General features: G+C 34.9%; 1 protein-coding gene across 3 annotated transcripts in view; it reads right to left on the bottom strand.

The window, feature by feature from the left end:
* LOC124359962 (activated Cdc42 kinase-like) overlaps nt 1-23,189 on the bottom strand; it is an 80,590-nt gene that overhangs the window by 37,648 nt on the left and 19,753 nt on the right. For all 3 annotated transcript variants that reach the window (XM_046813159.1, XM_046813158.1, XM_046813157.1), the window contains exons 4-8: nt 16,295-16,492; nt 13,519-13,668; nt 4,977-5,125; nt 2,814-2,954; nt 33-192 (exon numbers count right to left, since the gene is read on the bottom strand). In XM_046813159.1, the coding sequence (XP_046669115.1) occupies nt 33-192; nt 2,814-2,954; nt 4,977-5,125; nt 13,519-13,668; nt 16,295-16,492 (798 nt within the window). The remainder of the gene's footprint in view (nt 1-32; nt 193-2,813; nt 2,955-4,976; nt 5,126-13,518; nt 13,669-16,294; nt 16,493-23,189) is intronic.

The raw sequence follows: 23,189 nt of genomic DNA on the forward strand, positions 1-23,189 counted from the left end.
AGTAGGTGTTAGTAAATATGTTCCTTACTGACCTGAAAGTTGGGTTCGTCTATGGCCTCTAGTATTTGGTGGCCTGTGAGCGCGGCCCACGGCTGGAACCCATAACTGAACATCTCCCACAGAGTCACTCCGTACGCCCACACATCTGACGCTGACGTGAACCTCAGGTAGCTTATACACTCTGGAGCACACCTGCACATATAAATTTGTTTAAACATACCAAGTCTCAGTTTTAGCTTATTTTTAACAATGTTTGTATAGGATTGTAGGATTGCTTGGAAAAGATGGTAATGCAATACAACATCATATTATTCAACCATTAGAAAGAAAAACAATAATATTGTTATAACAAACAAATTCAAAAGATGTGCAATTCCCATAATACAAAGACAATACTGTAGAATACAGTTTTACAGTATAGTACAAGTTTCAAATGTGGTAAATACCATAAACGCATCAGGGGGGATAAAAGTGACAGCAAGGTAATAGTTCTACCGTGCTTGACATTTTGTGTTGTATTGTTTGATCTTATGACTTTCAATGAGGTAAAATCAGTATTAAAGATTCATAATTCTACATTTGTTTTATTATCTAAATTTTGTTTTATATTGAACAGATTATCTACTCTAATACAATAAATCAAAGCCAGCTTAAAGTGTGTCTAATAACTTATTTTAGATAATACAGGGTGGTGCAAAAAGAACACATGTATTTGAGTAGTGTAGTATCAGTGGAAGGGAGCTGTCAGGGACCGCCTAGTGACACCATTTTGAAGGTTAGATCACCCAGTTTTATTGGCAATGGCACAGTCGACCATGCAACGCAACATCGTTTATTGCTGCTGAACAGTATTTCAACTCAATGATCTGTCATCAATGTTCAATGAAGCTTTTGTAGAGTTTAATGTCGAGCATACCAGATCGCAACACAATACTTCGTGGGGTAAATTCGTTTCATGCACCAGGATCAGTAACAAAAAATAAATAAACTGGTCATCCTTGTATGGTGCAAACTTCACACCAATTTGACATAGGCAGAACCTTAGTTCTTCATAGTTCTCACCGCTCTACTAGGCGGAGTGCTCCTCCGGAATATCACGTTGATCACTACAGCACATCCTACCATGTGAGTTGACATTCCATCCTTACAAAATTATGATTGTCAGAAACTTTTACGAACATGATTTTTGATCAACGAAAAACTTTTTGTATGAAGTGATGTTTTGCAAATCACAATGCTGTATTAATGATGAGTGATGAGGCTCAATCAATTTGAAAGGATCTGTAAACAAGCAGAATTGTTGGTATTGAGCAGCTAGCAACCCAAAAAAATTCGTAAAAAACTACTGTGTTCTTAAAGTTACTGTGTAGTGTGTGTCTCGAAAATTGGTATCATTGGACCTTATTTTTTTGACAGAGCGGCACAACTGTCACAGGTACAACTTCTCAACGTTATGAAGAAATGCTACGCACATTTTTGTAGCCACATTTGAAGCTTTGTGGATCGACACCGCAGAAATATGCTTTTAACAGAATGTAGCTACAGCCCACACAAGTAAGGCATCTACGGAAGTCATTAGAGAAATGTTTCATAGTTACGTAATTTCCGCGATTTCCATTATCCTTGCCAGATCTATCGCCATGCGACTTATTCTTATGAGATCACTTGAAATTCAAAGGTTACTGTTGTAAAATCTTGTTCAATTGATGATTTGAAGGCTGCAATGCACAAAGAAATTGCTGCTGTACCACAGAACACTGACAAAAGTTATGAAGAACTTTGAGGAGAGACATTTAATGTGCATTAACGCAGAAGGATGCCATCTTTCCAGTCATTAAAAAAAAAAATTAAGTGCTTGGAATTCTTAATGTCAAATTCTCAAACTGGCTTGTTTGCTGATTGTTTTTGTGTTAATAATATGTGTCATGATCAAAATAAACTTACTTGTAGCATTTTAAAATACACACTTTCTTTTTGTGCCACCCTGTAAAACAATGTGTCTTTTACAGTAGTCCACACTTTCAGTACAGCACTTGTAGACTACACTATAAGGTCTTGTTTTTTTTTTTTCATAAAACTTATTTTCATATTGATAGTTTTAGCTTGACTTTAATAATTGTAATCAGAACAATCTGACACATCCACTTAGCCAACATCATGACCACCTGTTTAGTTCAGCTGATTGAGACTAAACTGTATAATAAACATTCATTTAGTAACTCAATTTAAAATTAGTAATATTTAATGCATGTCAAAAGTTAATGAAAGAGAAATAATTATTTAAAAGGACAGAATTAGAAGTTGAGTCATTTTTATACAACTTTATTATTTTAATGCATTGTTAACTGACATAGGTCATAAGTCATAAGTAGTTGTACTAAAACAAAAGACTGGACAGGTATTTTCTATAAGAAGATGATTGCCAATGTATCTGTCTCCCCTCTGTGAACCACTGTAAAGCACGGTGCCCACTGTGACCGGCCCGGCCCGGCTCACTCCGGCCTACCACCGCCCACTGCTATCGTCCCGGCCCAGCCCAGCCCAGCCCGGCCTTGGTCAGCTCTTGGGGTGACTGTGCCGGTGCCGCTTGCAGTGGGTGGGTGTCCATTTGATCGAATGCATTTTGACAGAGTACAAAAGCGGTCCGGGCTGGGCTGGGCCGGGCCGGTAGCAGTGGGCGGGTGTCCATTTGATTGCGTGTGTTTCGACTTCACGAAAAGACAAAGCCGGGCCGGGCCGGTCGCAGTGGGCGCTGTGCTTTAATATGTCCGAAACAAACTAATAACTACACAGTAACGTGGGTATTTACTTACCAGGCAATAGGTAATTTGAGGTTGACATTGAAATTGGTTTGATAATAGTCCTTTCCAACACCAAGTGCTCTCGACAACCCGAAGTCCGAGATTTTCACCTTGTTTTTTGAAAATACTAAAATATTTCTGGCAGCTAGGTCTCTGTAACAGGAACGAGAATTATTAAGATGTTTAGTAAAACAATCAACAAATAAGCACACGTGGTGGTTGAATTTCTTCTTCTGATAACTTACTATTGCACAATACATTTGGACTAAATACTAATTAAAAATTTGCTTTCTGAAACAATAAGACTTAAAACCACAAGAAATCTGCACAGGAAACTAAACATTTCAACATCATTCACTGAAACCATGACAAACATCCAGCCTTGCATGCTAAAATCTCTGAATTACACTGAGTGTGAAAGAACAGACTTCTGAGTATTTTAACACTTTCTTTTTTCCAAAGAAACTTCAGAAATTGAAATTTAGAAGAATGTAATAATGATTTATATGAAAGCTAATCTCAAGATATCTGACAATGGAAATTTGAGAAACAACAATCAGATGTTGCATTATCTAATCTGATTGTTGCAGATAATGAAACAAAAGAGACAGAAAAGTATACTCCAATTACCTACTGACCAATAAAGTTAAATTCGACCGTTTGTTACATCCAACCATCGCCACACCTTTCATTAATTGTAGTAGTTAGTTCAATTCCTTGAAATATGCCTATATGTTGGAGAATTCACTATTTTATGCAAGTGATATTGAACAACAAAAGGATTTGAAAAATTTGAAATCGCTGTAACAAATCTGTACAATGCAGCCAACAGAGACATGCGCCTGGTTTAAAACAGCCAACAGAGAGATATGTCCCATGTTTAGTGCAGCTAAAAAAGAGATAGGGTCTCTGGTTTAGTGCAGCCAACAGAGGGACATATTCCTGGTTTAGCACAGTCAACAGAGAGATATGTCCCATGTTTAGTGCACCCAACAGAGACACATCTTCCTGGTTTAGTGCAAACAGAGAGACATATTCCTGGTTTAGCACAGTCAACAGAGAGATATGCCTCTTGTTTAGTGCACCCAACAGAGACACATCTTCCTGGTTTAGTGCAAACAGAGAGACATATTCCTGGTTTAGCACAGCCAACAGAGAGATATGTCCCATGTTTAGTGCAGCCAAAAAAAAAAATAGGGTCTCTGGTTTAGTGCAGCCAACAGAGGGACATATTCCTGGTTTAGCACAGTCAACAGATAGATATGTCCCATCTTTAGTGCACCCAACAGAGACACATCTTCCTGGTTTAGTGCAAACAGAGAGACATATTCCTGGTTTAGCACAGTCAACAGAGAGTTATGCCTCTTGTTTAGTGCACCCAACAGAGACACATCTTCCTGGTTTTAGTGCAAACAGAGAGACATATTCCTGGTTTAGCACAGTCAACAGATAGATATGTCCCATGTTTAGTGCACCCAACAGAGACACATCTTCCTGGTTTAGTGCAAACAGAGAGACATATTCCTGGTTTAGCACAGTCAACAGAGAGATATGCCTCTTGTTTAGTGCACCCAACAGAGACACATATTCCTGGTTTAGTGCAAACAGAGAGACATATTCCTGGTTTAGCACAGCCAACAGAGAGATATGTCCCATGTTTAGTGCAGCCAAAAAAGAGATAGGGTCTCTGGTTTAGTGCAGCCAACAGAGGGACATATTCCTGGTTTAGCACAGTCAACAGAGATATGTCCCATGTTTAGTGCACACAACAGAGACACATCTTCCTGGTTTAGTGCAAACAGAGAGACATATTCCTGGTTTAGCACAGTCAACAGAGAGATATGCCTCTTATTTAGTGCACCCAACAGAGACACATCTTCCTAGTTTAGTGCAAACAGAGGGACATATTCCTGGTTTAGCACAGTCAACAGAGAGATATGCGTCTTGTTTAGTGCACCCAACAGAGATACATATTCCTGATTTACTGCAACCAACAAAGAGACATGCTTCTGGTTTAATGGAGCCCACAGAGGGACATGCTTCTGGTTTTTCATAGTCAACTGAGAGATATGACTCTTGTTTAGTGCATCCGCAGAGTGATATACTACTCCTGGTTTAATGGAGCCCACAGAGGGACATAGGTCTGATTTCAAATGTCACATGGTTACCACATACCTGTGTATGAGTCTTTTGGCCTCAAGGTACTGCATGCCATCACAGATCTGGATGGCAAAGTCACACAGGGTCAGCACTGGGAAACTAAAGCGCAGAGAAGGTTCTTTAAGGCACTCCAACAGTGAGCGAAGTGGTGCTAGCTCAGTCACCTGTCCAACACGATACAGTATGTTACGTGTTACGTTAAATATTTTAAGTATACCTACAAACATAAATGGGAAAATAGAAAGGGATAAGGGATGGAACTACAAGGAAAAAAATACAAGAAGTACTGATACTCATGCTTATATTTTATTTTGCTCCCACGGAAAGAAGGAGAACAGGTAGGAAAGAAGACTGCGAGAGAGCATTAGAAATGGACTTCGTGTTCACATGAGGTATGTAATATTGCTCTCTTTTTAAGTACAGTAGACCCTCTATAATCTTGCACTTTGCCAGTCCGGCACTCCAGTGCTACATAAATCCATCTGACCAACTTTCTTCACCACTCACCCCTGCGCACAATAATCAATACATAATATAACACAAGCACAGGTTGATTTCCCAAACAACTATTCCGCCACCAAAACAATGGAGGGATGGCCAAATACATCAAAATAAGAATTTTTTAGACCTTTACCCAAGAAAAACGAGCAAATTCAAAACCAGGATATTTTGTAAACTCGGCCCACCCAGCAAACAGTCTAATCTACACACAAAACAACAAGTTCAAATAAATTCAAGAAGTAAACTTCCAAATCAGCTTAACTTCTTCCACCAAAATATGGACAGGATGACAAACAAAATTGAAAGACTGGAACACCTTTTTGCATAGCACTAACCCGGACTTTGTAATTCTTACAGAACATGGTCTAAAAAGCAATGTAATAAACCATGCCAAGTTGGCTGATTACACACTTATCAGTGCATATGGAAGGAAAGAACATATCAAAGGAGGGGTTGTTATTTATAGGCATAACAGTATAGCCAACAAAACTGAAAATTTAGAGATTGAAGAGTACAGCTTAGAAAATGGTAATGTGAGGTAACAGCAGTAAAAATACACATAAACAAGAAAAAGAGTTTGTTCCTGCTTGGAGTGTATCGACCACCTTGTGCTGACCTTGATACATCACTACAAGTTCTGGCAGATGCCCTCGACAGCCTTCCTACTCAGAGAAATGACACACTTATCATGGGGGATATTAACATTGACAGTTTAGACGAGGCCTCTAGAGAATCCGTTGCACTAAATGCACTACTGGTTGGTTACAACATAAGAAGACTTGATCTCCCAAGCCACAAGAATCTCAGAGACCTCAGTGTCATCAATTGATATGGTGTGTTCAAACATTCATGACAGGATTAAAGTAGTGGTCTCTCACACAGGTCTATCAGATCACACAGGACAATACTGCACACTGGACTTTCCCAAAAATGAAAGCAGAAATGACATGCACTTCAAGACGGAATTTTAACTACAACAATCTGCTGTTTTTAAAAAATGAACTCTCCCTTGTTACCTGGGATTCTGTTTTGACAGCAAATGATGTGGAAGAGGCGTACTTTAATTTTAACCAAACGCTCCAGCTTGCACTTGACAATGCATGTCCAAAAAAAAGATCTCGAACTACACAAAAAAGGGGTAAACGACTGAGGTATGATGAAGAAATTATGACACTTAAAAAGGAGTTTTTAAAAGCGCAAGACAGATTTTTTCCTAACTGGCCATCCCGATGACAAGAAGACAGCCACAGATTAAAAAGAAATCCTACGACCAAAAATTAAAGAAGGCAAGGCAGGAAACATGTGCTGCATACATTGAACAAGCAGAAAACAAAGCCAAAGCTATATGGGACACCATCAATAGTGAGAGGAAAGGGAGGAAAGAACTTGACAACAATCCTACAATAGAACTAAATGACAATGGAATAAAATTTACTGACCCTACAGATGTAGCAAATCGCTTTAATTATTATTTTGTAAACATAGCAGAAGGAAACACTAAAACAGAACAAAATATATAACAACACACCACCAATAATTCAAAATCTTCCAGCTACCACAGACAATACTCTTACTTCTTTACGTCCAACAACACCTGACGAGATAGGCAGAACCATTCAATCATTAAAGAACTCCACATCCTCAGGCAATTGATGAAATATCTTCAAAAATCCTGAAAACATGTGCAGACAAGCTAATATTGCCTCTAGTGAAGATCGTCAACATGTCCATGGCAGAGGGCACTTTTCCATCCAAGTTGAAGATAGCCAAGGTATTTCCAAAACACAAGCAAGGGGACCTACAAAACATTTCTAACTACCGACCTATCTCACTGCTCTCATCTGTCTCCAAACTTATTGAGAAGATTGTTTAAAGTAAGACTCCAGGAACATCTTAGTCAAAACCAATCATTGACAGACAGCCAACATGGGTTCGTTACTGGAAAATCAACCACAACTGCACTGATAGACCTTGCTGAGTATATAATTGAGAACATAGAAAAAATGGCAAACACTATCACCAGCCTGTATCTTGACCTAAGCAAGGCTTTTGACTGCCTGGGACATGATCTTATTCTAGCTAAACTACAAAATTTAGGAATCCAACGAACAGCACTAAAATGGTTTGCAAGCTATCTAAAAGGACGAAGCCAAATGGTAGAACTAAAACACACAACAAGAGGATTTACAAATACTGTCAGATCTGAATTGGTACCGACTAACAGAGGAGTTCCCCAGGGCTCTGTCCTAGGGCCAATTCTGTTTGTGCTGTTTATCAATGATTTTCCAGAACATCTAGAGGAAATACAGTAAGATGGTCATGTATGCGACGACACTGTGCTGCTTACTGCAAACAGAAACGTAGATCAACTAGAAGTGAACACTTTTATTGCCTTCAATATGACACAAGACTACTGTATGAAAAATGACTTAGTTCTCAATGAAAGTAAGACCCAAGCAAATGTCATTTGGGAATAAAAAGTCTACAGTATCTGAAATGCCCAATCTGACAGCAGCTGACAAAATCAAACATCTAGGTGTCATACTTGATGAAAATTTTATCCTGGAATAATCAAGTGGACAATCTTTGCCTAAAACTCGGGTCAGACTCTCTATGCCATAAAATGAATTCAAGGCAACTAGTACCCCCCTGAGGCAACAAGGACTGCATACTATGCATTGTTTGAAAGCCATTTACGCTATGGTATTACTGTCTGGGGTGGATCCACTATGGGCAATCTCAACCGCGTCCTGGGTATGCAGAAAAGGGCAATCAGAGTAATAGCAGGCTTAAATCCAAGACAAAGTTTGTAGAGATGTTTTCAAGAACCTGAAACATCCTGACGGTCACTTTCCATCTACATCCTAGATACTGTCCCCTTTACTGTGTGACCAAAGAGCCCCCTAAACAAAGTGACGTGCATGAATACAACACCAGATATGCAGGAAAAACTATGTGCTGCCAGGTCACAGAACAGCCATGTATGAAAGGAAACCGTTGTATGCAGGAGTTGAAGATGCTAAACAAGATACCAGACCACTTGAAAGCTGGAGGCCCTGTGCTGATGAAGAGGAAGCTACAGAGATGGCTGCTAGACAAGGCTTTCTACACCCTAAATGAATTCTTTACTTGGGGAGACCCCCCATAACACTGAAGAAGGCTTATCTATTATACTAATTTGACTTAAATTTGACGCTGTAACATTTCTTTGAAGAAATTGTAATAAAGGATATTGTCTATTGTCTATTGTCTATTGTCTATTGTGATCCGGCATATTTTGACGAGCGTGGGAGATTCAAGTTGAGATGCGTTACTGAAAACTGTGTTAACAAACAACCTACGATTGCTCACTTGCCTCGTGGTTTACCCACTGTTCACGTTAACAGTGCCAGTGTTATTCATGTTATTGCTACTTTGCTTAGTGTTATAGTTTGTGCTTAATTTATATTTCAAGATATATATTTTGTTTATTATTATTATTATATTTATATTTCAGTAAGTGAAAAACCATAAGCTTGCTAACCTCGCAAACGAATATGGTGTCGGTCGCATGATGCTACTTTGAATGCCTTTGCAACTTCTATTAAGTGGGCAGAAGAAAATGATGTATCTGCTAGTGGTATTTTTGTTTAAAAGAGGTTTCAAGAGAAATAATAAAAGTGTCTTATCAAGCCAAGAAACAAAAAAGTCTAGTTGTTTTTACTCTAATGGAATATACCTACCGCACCATAAATTTACATTTTATTTATGTGGTACAGCATTGATAAAAACCAATTATTACATACGTAAAAAGATTGTTGAAAGAAAATATTCTAATGCCTTTAATTACTGATGGCGAGAGAAAAGAAGAGACCTGGCCCGTGCCGGCGCACAGCTGTGTACTAGTGTGTTGCCGCGCGGTAATTTCAGGCGCTTCGCCTCACAGCCAACCCTGCGAATTGATTATCATAGCAATGGAACAGTGAAACAATAATGGAATTACGAAACAGGCGCAGCAACATACTAGTAGTAGCGCCTGCAAATTTCAGATAGGCCAGAATCCAGGTCTCTTCTTTTCTCTCGCCATCAGTAAGTTAGTACACGAGCACTCTAATAGTAATTTTGAATAGTGTTTAGCATAGTGTTAAGCATTTTTATTGATGGCCTTTCATCAATAATCCAGAGTTTTCATTAATCCGGCAATACCGTGGTCTGATATCTGCTGGATTAATGAGAGTCAACTGTACAGTAGAGTTGGTATAAGCTATACTGTCGTATGTGAGGAGCAGAGGGCAGTTAGGCATACGAGTAAAACTTGTACTGAAACCATTGCAGCTTGCCATGAGCTTTCTGCTGTGCTTCTCACGCTGTGCCACGAGTAGTGATGTACTAAAAATTCAAGCACATATTTGAATATAAATCTCTTAGATAAGAGTATACTGAAGAGACTAAACTAAAATAATCTTAAAATTCAAACACTAAGAAATCTAATACCACACAGTTTTGTAATGGCCAGCTGACACCGTCAGACACAAACGGAGGCCTCAGCCTACCTGAATGGTGACCAGGTGGTCAGCTGGTGGGAATGAAGAGAAGATATATCAATCATGTGACTGCTGTGTAGCATTTGACTTTAAAGCCCACACGTTTGTCTACTAAAAAAATCAGTCCAGTTATAGTCTTTACTCAGACCTTATATAAGATTCTTTATCAAGTAGAAAAACTCCTCTTAAATATATCAAATACTTCTCTTTATACCCAAGGGTAAATATGATGGTTTTTGCATGAGAGTTTTGAAAGGACAGCAAGAGCAGGCTTACATGAAGAAATTTAAAAGAACACACATATAAATAGGATATTTCATGCCCACTTTAGTCAACCACAGAAAGATTATATTTTAAGTGACCAGTGTTGTCAAATAGCTGGGACAAATAAGTTGCATGATCATTCACTCAAGTTTACACACTATAATATATTAGCAAACTGTTAGTCTATACAGTTCATGTTACCAGGTTTTCTATTAACCCTTTGAGTGTCACGGATATTTTCCGAAGGCATATGCATAAAGTGCCACGCTGTTTTTCGCATATTTGTAAGCTTTTGGGAAAAAAGCTGTTGTAAAATAACTACCAAACAGATTTCCATCATTTTGTTGTTTTTTTTTCTTATTAAATGCAGAATATGATACATATCGTTACAAATAACATTTTATTTATAAAAATATAAAAATTTCAGTATTTATAAAAAGCGTTTTTTACTTTTGTATAAAAAGTTAAGTTTCGACCTAATTTGAGTGTGTACGGTATTTTTAAGATTTTCTTTCTTTATACCATGATAAAGGCCATATAATTCTAAATAAAACCCATGTGTAATATCTTATGCTAGAATTTTAAAAACATTGCATTATATGTATTAACAAAATGCTGCCCGGCACCGACATTTTATAAACTGTACTTCATTTGTCAGAGTTTAGAAATTACTTAGTAATGATGTAGTTTTCTCAATAAATCTAATAAAACATCAATATAACACAAATAAATATGACTAGCGGACCCGGCGCGCTTCGCTGCGCATTTCAATAAGTTTCCCGCGGCTTCGCACGCAATTTCCCGTTGAAAACAGTACACTATATTCACTTATTCATTTTCTATCACATTCTAAACATTGCTGAGATAATTGATAGTCGTTCCTTCGTGAGCTTCTTGGGCGCATTATGAAGGTATGTACCACATTCCTGATACTTCTGTCAAAAAAAAACAACTAAGGTTGATTTTATAACATTCTTTATATTTGTAGCCAACGTAAGATAGTAATTATGATATCTGCATTGCTCTTCTGATCAAGCATGAGCATGGTTTATATTAAATAAATATTGCAGTTAAAGGTGAATTTTTACGTCAAATTTGAATTGTATTATCTGGATAGTAAAGTCTATGTTTAACAGTGATTGCAGAAACAGTTTAAACAAAATTTGTCGTTTCTCTTAAGCTTACTCTATGCTTTAAAACTATAAGTGTAGTAATTAAATTATATATAAATATATTTTTTGTCGCATTATATATGTTTACAAAGAACAGCTGATTAAAAATTTGAAAAGACTCTTTCACTTAATAACATATGTTTGCTGCAATGCATTTCTTACGGGTATTTCTGTAACCAGTGGGGCGGAATCCTGAATCGGGAAAGGGATAAAAAGTATCCTATAACCTTCTACAGATCAAGACGAACAAATTTTAAAAAAAATTAGGCGAATCCGTCCAGCCGTTTGTGAGTGATGCTGTTACACACGAACAGTTTCATTTTTATATATATAGATTAGTAAATGTAGAAACAAAAACTTGCTTATATATTTACATAAAAGTTTACATTTACTAAATAATAACCCTAATAATATTTCCACTGAAAATTCACGTTTTTCGCTTTGACACAACTCAAATCACTAAATTACTTTTGTAAAGAAATACAGTACAATACTGTATAAGTTACTATTTTATTTTGTATTTACTCAAATGCTTGGTTATCGGCACATATACAACAAGAAAGGCCGTTATGCAACACAGTACTCGTCCGCTACGTCTCATGACTGGAAGACAGAATCATCGCACAGGTGCACAGGTACTTCGGTATTATCACAGCCCACTACTTTTGGACGAGTTTTCCTTATCAGAGATCAAAATAAACTTCACTACACGTTCCTTCTTCCATAATGAATCGAAAAATACTGGATGAGTCATACTTCCTATCTCCAAATCGTCTCCAAATAGACACACGAATGACCTGACATTTTCTAATAATGAAACGTTGTTCTTATAGTTTTTTATTTCATTGATTGTCGTAATAACTTGTAAATTCCAAAATAGGTTAAATAAGGTCAGTTGTTTTTAACAATGTAATTTATTTTGTTCACAATAAGGAAAACTCGTCCAAAAATAGTGGCTTCTTGATAAGTACCCAAACAACATATGTTTCACAGATAAAATAGTAGAGAAACAACATAAAACTCGTATTTATTGATAGTTTGGAACCTATTGAATACAGCTGTCTTGCTATTTGGCCAAAATAATCTTGTACTATATAAAATATTATCGAAATACGAAACGTCAAAATTGGCGACGCTGGCACTTTATGCACTTTTCGTACCGTCAAAATTAGCGACGCTGTGGCACTCAAAGGGTTAAGTATGCAAGTGAAGGAGGATATTAAACATGAAAATTATCTAATGTTTAATTTAGGTGACTCTCTATTTTTTTTACCCACTGATAGGCTAACTCCCATCCTCTCAGTTGTGGGATTGATTTGTCTGATTGGGAAGGACTTTAACCGTTATTAGAGGAGAAAATATTTTGTCTACACATGGTGAATAATCAATTACAAATTTTAAAGTGGTATATTAGTAATCTACGTTTATTGATAAAAAAAGTTTTAAATATAAAATCCATTAAAATTGTATAAATTAAAAAACTAAATCTGCGTATTTACCCCTGGCATGTAAATCTTTGCCAAAATAATCAGTGATTTTTTTGTATCACTGAACAATGGCAAATGTCCGGAAAAATCCTGTTTCCTTCACAAAGTCTTCTATTGTAAATGTTACAATTTGTTTTGTTGTGATTCTTTGTGAGTTTTATAAAATACTGTAACCACACTCTAAGTAAAACTTCAACCTATAATAGTCTTATTGAGATGAATTAATGCACTAGAGATTAAAAATGATAATAGTACAATTTGCCATTAACAATTTTTTTAAACTTCATTACTTGGTCTATGAATTTCTACTCTTGTAATAAGTTTCATAATTGATAACAGATTTTAATAAAAGAGGTCTCTGTGCATAATATGGGTATATTCTGTTATACGTACCTTGTTACAATTAACTAAACAGTTGAAAACAAACTTTAAGAATTTGTAAGTTTGTCGTAAATATGTAAAATTATAAATTATGTATTGTGATTTTGAGCACTTGAAAAAATTCACACAAAAGGCCAAATTTGCATGAATTTTACGTTGCCACTTATCGGTAGGTCACAGTGTTAAGCATATGGCACTTAAAGGGTTAAGTGTGTTACATGATACTAACCAGCATAAGAGCATTTGTGTCGAGAACGACACCGTAAAGCCTGACAATATGCTCATGCTCTATCCCATGCATGATGGCAGCCTCCTTCAGGAATTCTATGGGATTACTCTGCATCCGTTCCCGACTCAGGCACTTTATAGCCACTTGTATCTGAGAACAAGAAGAGTTCATGAGCTTTGTTATGTCAAGAACAAAGCTGTAGAACGTAAAAATATAATTGTGTTCTATTCTACATGAAGTATGGCAGTCTCCTTCATGAGCTCTGGGGTGTTATACTGTACATTTACACCTAGCTAAATCACTTATTCTTGTTAAAAGTTATTGTTTAGTAATAAATCAAACTTAATAAACAATACAACCTGAAGACTAAAAGTTCTACCAGTTTGCAATAGTTCAAACTCTTTATAGTTACGGGAATCAACTTCATAGATTCTGAAAAAATGTGAAAACTCAAATACTCATTGATTCAATTAAAACAACACTTTAATAGCATTCAATATCTACTATTCATATGAAGTTCGTGGGTTCTAAATGAGTCATTATCAAACCAACAACAATGTGTCATTTTCTTGTAAAGCACGCGTATAAATCAAGTTGCTTTAATAATGGTTGCTGATAAGATAAGGAAACATTAGATAATGATGTAAATGATCCTTGGATCAATGTAGTACAGCCCATGAAGGGAGAATCACAGCTTCATGAGAATGTATTAGGCATTAGACAGCATAGTAATGTATTGTTTTCTGAGACACAATCCTATTATAAACCAACAAGATTATCTTGAGATTTGTGTCACTACATCTAAGTAAGCTAGTTTAAGCCTGGTCATCTGAGAGGAAGGAGCCAACCAGTATGTCTCTCATGTAGAAAAGGTTTGATCCACCTTTCAATTCAAAGAATACCTCAAGGATTTGTACTTGAAGCTGTGTTGTTGGTACTATTAATAAATTACATACCAGAATATTTTAAGCACTACTGCTAAGAGTTATACAGAAAACAGAATATTCCTCGTATAAATTCCGCACATGAAAAGCTGACCATTCAATCATATCTGAACACAGAGTATCAATATCGCCATTACAATAAACTGAGTCCTGGTGGGATGAAAAACACCTATGTTCAAATATTCTTTTCCCAAACTTATTTGGGAAAAGAATATTTGAAGTTCTTCCTCTATTTGACATTCCAATTACACCTCGAGCAAAGTTTGTAAACTTGATCCTACCAACGCAAAATATATTCTTACACTTAAGACATGAGGTAAGATCATGAAGACAGGATAAACAAACACATAGATCAAATTATCACTTAAGCATCCATTTCCAGTCCAAGGTATGATGCAGATAATGAATAACACAAGACTGAACATTGAGATTACACTGGTGTAATACTGTGTACGAAATAATAAACTTGGAATATGACAATAATGCAAAACCATATGTACAGTACAGAGAATCAGATTTCATAATTTATTGGTTCCATATTTTAACAAAAATCCCTAAAGTTGAAATGTGTAAATTTGGTACGATGCTGAAGTAAACTAATATACTGTATATCTCTGCCCAGAACTAAAATTTAAAACGTGTATTAAATAACCAATATTTAGTTTTTTATTCATAAAAAATCACAAAATTAACACTTAGCTGAGCTGTGTACATTATTTACACTACATTGATGAAGGCTTTCAATTCAAAATATAAAAAAATCCAGCTTCAGCTAATCCACTAAACAGCGTATTTTCACTCACCATTGATCCATCTCACTTTCTAATACACATTCTACTTGTTGAAAGCAATAAATAAAAATTTCATAAAAACGAAATAATGTATAAAACACAACATGTAAACAAAGAGTACAAACAGCAGAGCAATCTCGACTCTGACGAGTATTCCAACAGCTACCCAGCTAAAATAAAACAAAATACTACAGAAGTATAAAACTGCTGCCAGTCTGATATACCCGTCGGTGATTTTCAGTTTAGTACACAACGTCCGTGTAACATCATTATTTTTGCTAAACCACAGATGTCCTTTTAGTGTGGACACTCGGGTTTCTGTAACTAATAAGCTTCATACTTAAACAAAACTTTAAAATTCAACAACAAAGAAATTAAAAATATCGAGAGCAAACATAATTAATCTTTCTTTAGGGGTCTATTATTAGCAGACAGTAGAAACTGTAGTGTAGGGCTTTTAGTGTGGACACTCGGGTTTCTGTAACTAATAAGCTTCAGACTTAAACAAAACTTTAAAATTCAACAACAAAGAAATTAAAAATATCGAGAGCAAACATAATTAATCTTTCTTCAGGGGTCTATTATTAGGAATTTAGCAGGAATAAGTATGCCATTATTCACTATGATGTACGTCAATAGGCTTTCATTTTCCAATGTCTTCAATTGCCTATATTGAATTTGAAGTACGTTTAGGTTTGCATTGCATAAACAGTGTAGTACAAGAGTCATAAACACTACACAATATCAGTCATCATTCTTATAGCAATACATTTTTTACCAATCACAACATAAAAAATGTTTGGATTTCTACTCATATAAATATTTAATTATATTTGATCATTAAATAAGCCACTTTTATTTTTCTAGAAAGCCATTTTTTCACACTAAATACAAAAATTAATTTTAAATACTACAAAATTAGACTGAAAAAAATACTTGGCAATTTTCGCACACTGAACTAAAAATTGACTGGCAAAGAGGTCACTTCAATTCACTGCAAACCTCAATAACTCAAGGAAAATAAAGATAAAAAGAACTTACTCTTTCTCCATCATTGGTCCAGACACCCTGCTGCACCACACCGAACTCCCCCGTGCCCAACTCCTTGTTGACCAAGATACTGTCTGCAGGGATGATGTGTTTGTTGGGAACCCTCACGGGAGGCTTGTCTAGACTCTCATCCGACAACATGGCTGCCATCAGAGACTGTCCGTTCTCCTCCTTCTTGTACACAATCATCTGCAGAACAACCACAAAACTATGAACTAGAAGTTTTGGGTTTAACACTAAAGACATTTTTATATCTTCCACAATTTTAATTTATTTTAAAAGCTTATCTATATTTTTATAACATTTTGTTAAAACTATTTAATGTTAACCAACCATCCCTAATAATCAAGCCGTAGTACATTATACTGTGGTAAAGTATACAGTTTTTGTTGTACAAAAATTAACACAATCAGAAACAAATTTTTAAACAAAACATACAAAATAAAGTTTTTTGACATCTTAAGACCAAGTCTACAGGTTGTGCTAGCAGTCATCTTGAGTTTTGCAAATTAAAACAGAAGAACCGCTTTCCAAATCCCTTATCTTTTAAGGTCACAGCTAATTATATTTTGAAGTTGTGATAAATACACTTAAGTGTTTTATCTTTTTCTCTGACAATATTGTGTTCTGTCCATTTAACCTTCAAGTACTGGTGTGAGGTGTTTTCAGACCCCCACCTCGGTAAAGATTAGCTGCAACGCTGCACTTCTCAATAATTCCAAGTCAACTCATGCATAATCTGTTTAAGTTGTTTTTGTCATTCACGTCAACTTGCGTGTTTTATTTAATATTTTATTTAGAGTTTACACTTTTGATAATGGAAAAGAGAAGAAATTAAGCCAGAACTAGGCAATACCTCTAATGATATGGAATGAAGTTGATAACTTTCTTATTGAGCCGGAATCAATCATGATGAAGAGGACCATATCAGTGCTTCTGACCATGACACTAATTCTACTACAGATAACAACAAGGAAGGAAATTGGATTTTTTAGTGGTAAACTTATAAGCTGTGAGGCAATCTTCCATTGATCATATTTCAAAATATATTTAGCGGTCTGCAAAGAAGATTGCACACGTTCCATTGGAGGAAGGAAACGCCAACAGAGCAAATGTGAATAGAAGGATAGTTCAACATGTAGTGTGCCCAAGGAACAGGGGCATAATAAAAAGTGCTTCCTGTGCACAAAATGTAGTAAACCAATATAGATAAAGCACATGAAACCTGTGTCTGAGGAGTGATTGAAACCCAAAGTTGAATCAGAATAAGAACTAATTGTATGCATTTCCTGCATAAGTAAATCATTAATTTTCTCCTGTAATTCTGCACACTTTTTATATTTTGATTTTAATTATAAGCAGTGAATTTGGTAAATTAAACAAATGTGTAAAAAAAATAAATGTGTGTTATGTTTTTGTACAAAACAAAAGCATATTTTCAGTTTCCAAAAGTTTGGTATTTTTAAGTACACAGAATGAGAAATGTATTGTTATAAGCCAAAAGAAAATATATTTTCATTTTACATTGCGTTTTTATAATGTTATCAAACAATGATGCAATAATTAAATACAACCTACATTATGATAAAATCACATTAATATTTAACAAAGTATTTTGGTGACGTTTATTAAAAATGTACTAAAATGGGTGTCTGGAAGACCCCAATGTCAATAATGGTGTCACAAGTAACCATGCCAGTACTTAAGGGTTAAAAAAATCTAAAACTTAAAAAACAAATACTAAACTAAACACATTTTACACCCAAAGGCAACAAAATGAAAATTACAAGCAATGAAAAATATTAAAAACAATACTGAGATTCTTAATAGAGGTTGTTTATTACTTTATACATTATTTATTATTCTATTATGCATTTAATAACATATAGTTAGGTACAGCTAGTAATAGTTACAAGACAAAAAATACGATACATGAAGCCTGTTTAATTTTATGATTACTGATTTGTAATTATTGTATTGTTTATTTGGATGATGTTTTAAGTTAGTGACAAGTTGGTGGCAAGACCACCCACAAGGAGTGTTTAGTATTCAATGCCTGGGTCAGTATGTATGTATGTATGTTTATTGCACCGTAACTTCCTAATGGCTCTTCTGATTTGGATCTAACACAGGCCATTGGAGTCTTCACTTCACTAACAGTGCTAAATACTATATATTACTAGATGTTGTTTAGAGAAGTGCACTTTTGGTTTGCACTGGAAGTGAATATGAGGTGTGAATTGCATAATATATTTTGTCATTATACCTATTATAAAATCCTTATTACAAACAATATGATCAGGTACACCAGAACTGCACTTACAATGTTGACTGTAAGTGTGGTACTAAGTAAATGGATAAGTAAAACAGTCCTCACAGTAAGTGTGTAACTAACAGTCATTAACATAAACATCCGAGATTACAATAATGTGGTACACATAGGAAATTAAAAAGTGATAATAATAATAATAATATGACACTTCTGTTGGGATTCATTTGGCATATATGTCCGGGAGCAGCGGGACTGGATAAAATTCAGAGATTAAAGCGAGTTTCTATAATTGATCTTGAATTACTTCATAAGTGCTGTGCACAATTTCTCTAGTTACAATCTTTAGCAGTTGTGTTTTTTATTATTTGAATAATTTCTTATTTCTACTACTATGTCTAATATTAATGGTAATGCTAGTTATTTTTAAAATAATACAAAACCATATCTCCTGTGACCCATTATAAAACAATTGATTTGAGTTTATATTTAAAGTTGAAATAAAATATTAATAAAGAGGGTTTTGCTGAGAAATATCTACAGAAACAACGGGTTTAACCATCCTATTGGCCAGAAACTTAGGATTTTGAGTTCCTTCATGCTCACTCTGTAATGGCCAGCAACTTATTTTGAGTTTCTCTAAGTTCACTCTGTAATGGCCCGTGACTTATTTTGAGTTCCTCCATGCTCACTCTGTAATGGCCAGCAACTCATTTTGAGTTTCTCTAAGTTCACTCTGTAATAGCCCGTGACTTATTTTGAGTTCCTCCATGCTCACTCTGTAATGCCCAGCAACTCATTTTGAGTTTCTCTAAGTTCAATCTGTAACGGCCCGTGACTTATTTTGAGTTCCTCCATGCTCACTCTGTAAAGGCCAGCAACTCATTTTGAGTGTCTCGTAATGGCCCGTGACTTATTTTGCGTTCCTCCATGCTCACTCTGTAATGGCCAGCAACTCATTTTGAGTGTCTCGTAATGGCCCGTGACTTATTTTGAGTTCCTCCATGCTCACTCTGTAATGGCCAGCTACTTATTTTTAGTTATTTTGCGAACTCCATTTCTTTGACGTACTTGATCAAACTAACCCTGATAAATTTGATTGCTCAGTGATATAGACTATTCCAGATAGGTATTGAAATTCTGATAAACTTCATCAGTTGCCTTTAACAAGTTGTATAGATAGCATAGCCACAAATTTGTGATAAGAGTAAAAAAAATCTACCTATATTTCTAAGTATCACAATCAGGATATTTTAATTTTTGCATTATATATATATATATATATATATATATATATATACGTTTTAGATTTATCACTATTTGAAAAAAATATTAGATTTGCTAAAAAATTAACAACACAATAAAAACATGCATATAACTAAACTTTTTATATTTTCATATTTTTGTTTGTTTTTCATATGAATTTGCATTTAACTAATACAACATAAATTTGGAATTACCAGGATATAGAATTTGTTATATTTATATGTAAAGCAATAATTTACACTAACCTATGGAAACATTGTAATTTTTGTTAAATTGGTACTTTTTTTGGATAATAGTATAATATGAACATCTTATCTTACACAGGGATTTGCATTTTATTATTAAATGCTAAATTCTGTATTTTGGCTATTTTTGTTTGTTCCTAAAATATTTTGGTACATGGCCAGGGAACTCAATAGTTTAGATTTTGTACTGAAATTGTTCAGCAAACTACTAGATTTTTCAAGGAAATTTTTTAATAAGTTCTAATATTTTACCCGATTCAATATTAAAATTCTACATACTTTAGGTGAATATATAATATGTATATATATACATTTTATTTATATATATATATATATATATATATATATATATATATATAAAATGTATACCTTTGCATAAAACATGTACATTTTATAATAGTTTAACCCTTTGTTTTGCTATATGGTATGCATAAAATGCTGAGCGAAAATGCCTGATTCTGCATGGGTCTGGTTAGACAATAGACAATAGACAATATTCTTTATTAACATATTCTTCAAGAACAGTTTTGCGTCAAATATAACATGTGGAATAAATTCACAAAAATGTACATTGTCAAGTGATTAAACATGATTTGAATCAAGAACAAAAAACTCATCAAGAAAATAAAATGGATATTTTTTTAGCCAGTTGCCAAGCCGTTGTCTCAGGTGCTGGTCATCTGTCCCCTTCACTGCTGCTGGAAGATGGTTCCAAAGCTTGGATCCCATGTAGCTTGGCTTCTCTTCATATTTAGTCAGGCGGTGTACAGGGAGGCAGTAGTTTGTTGCATGTCGGGTGTTGTATGTGTGCAGTTGTGATCCAGTCTTGAGTGGGTTCAGAGTCTTTGTTCTAGCATATGTTATGGTCTCAAGTATGTACAAATTCACTATAGTTAGGATTTTGAGCTCCTTGAACTTTTCCCTACAGGATTCTCTGGGTGATAGATCACAAAGTGTCCTTATAGCTCTCTTTTGTTGAATAAGTACACGTTGCACATTTGTCTTGGATGAGTTTCCCCAGACCAATAGCCCATATCGAAGATGCGTCTCAAAAAGAGAGTAGTAGGCTATTTTGGCAGTGTTGAGATCACTAATGGTCTTAATTCTTCTTATGACGTAGATTCCTGTGCTTAATTTCCTACAGAGGTTATCCACATGAGGTGTCCAATTTAGATGTTCGTCGAGTGTGATGCCAAGGTAGGTGGTGCTGTCAGTAGTTTCCAGGTCTGGCAGTCTTGTCACTGTTTGTTTTTTGTTTCCAAAAATTAATTGTTTTGTCTTTGATTGGTTTACAACTAAGCTGTTCTGTTTACAATAATTAATTGCTGTGTTTAAAGCTGTGGTGGCAGTGGTTGCTATAATATTTGGATTTTTATTACCTATATATTATATATTTATTATATAATAATTTGTTAAATATTCATAACAAATTTATTTATTGGTATAATGTCTTGGGTTTTTGTTTTTTTTTTAGATAAATACATTTTCCTTATATGTATAATACATTGATCACTTATTTAACGTTTTTATACAAATAAAAAAATCATTAACAAAAACTTTATGAGGAAAAACATTTAGTTGTTTATTTTGACACAACTTAGTGTTATTGAAATATTTTATTTTTACACTTTAGTTATTCTATCTTATACTCCATTTAATTCTTTACAAAAAGACATATAAACATTTTTTATACTTATAAATAAAGTTTGGAAAATAAATATGAACCACTACAAAACTAGAAATTTTCTAACCTAACCTAACACTATGTGTATTGTCTACACTGATAATGCTTAAATCTAATGCCTGCAATACTAGGTCTTCATTGCCAGCGATGTTTTTACGAATCATTGTTTATAAATATCACTGAACAAATACAAAAAACATAAAAACTATACAAACGTATTTAATAAAATACTAGATGCTTACGATCGCCGCAACTCGTGGCCAAGTCATTGTTCTACTTACACACAGACTAGAACAACATACACAAACCAATTAATTTGAAGATACTAACACTACAAACCCATTTACACTTAAAAACTTTCAAATCATTTGTGAAATAAACAGCAGCGCAAACAAAACACGTGACGGCTCGTCCGCGTAGCGGTCGATTCTAAACGCGGCTGACGCGCTTCACTTTACAACCGCTGTAAAAATCAGAATCTAACCAAAATGCAACAAAACCTATATCAAAAGTTACGTTGAAGCCTTTGGAATGCGTGTATGACTATTGACTAATTGAGCCAATTTAGATAAATACTATACAAAATATAAGCGTTACAGCAGAAGTCGCTAACAGCGATTCTGGCATTTCTTGCATATAATGCAGGATCACTGACAGCGATGCTCCGGCACTCAAAGTGTTAAATAAATCTTTGCAAATTGGCCAAAATGAGCTTCCCAGTACAGAAGTTACATGGCCAATTGGAGGGTAAAAGCTAATGATAGGGATTTTTATTTAAAAAAAAACTCATTCCTCATTTCCTGAAGTGAGAATAATTACAATAATTCCCTAGCTTTAATACTTAAAAAAAAGTATTGAAATCAAACCTCATACTACCTCAAGAAAATATTAAAAGCTCTAAATTAGTTTCAATTTATCGAAGTTCAAATTTATCTATATCATGGACTCATCTAATCGGTTTTAAGTTTTGCCTAGATTAAATTGACTATAAAAAATATGGAGATGACCCAATATGAGTTTGTTTTGCAGAATATATTGCAGCAAGCCGAGCCAACAGAGCCATTTGTGTGGCTGGCGGCGGTCCAGGAACTGGGAGAAATTGTGTGAACACAGAATACTGGACTGTGGCTTCCAAGCTGTACGAATGTGTTAGCCAAGCTTTCTCGCGCAATGTCACCTTCCTGTCTCTACCAACAATACAAATAACCTTATCTCAAACTGCACCCAAATTATACGCAGTTAAAAATTATCTATAAAATACATAAGATCGATTCAATTACAATTATTCAAATTTTATTTTATATTATGTAATTTAATTAGTGCATCTTGACACTACAATGTTTCATAGGTGTTAATGTATTATTGAATTACATACGATTTTAACATTAACGTCAGCTAAAGTGTTTTGGTAATTAGGAAACA

This window comes from Homalodisca vitripennis, chromosome 4 (assembly GCF_021130785.1).
Source record: "Homalodisca vitripennis isolate AUS2020 chromosome 4, UT_GWSS_2.1, whole genome shotgun sequence".
Lineage (NCBI taxonomy): Eukaryota > Metazoa > Arthropoda > Insecta > Hemiptera > Cicadellidae > Homalodisca > Homalodisca vitripennis.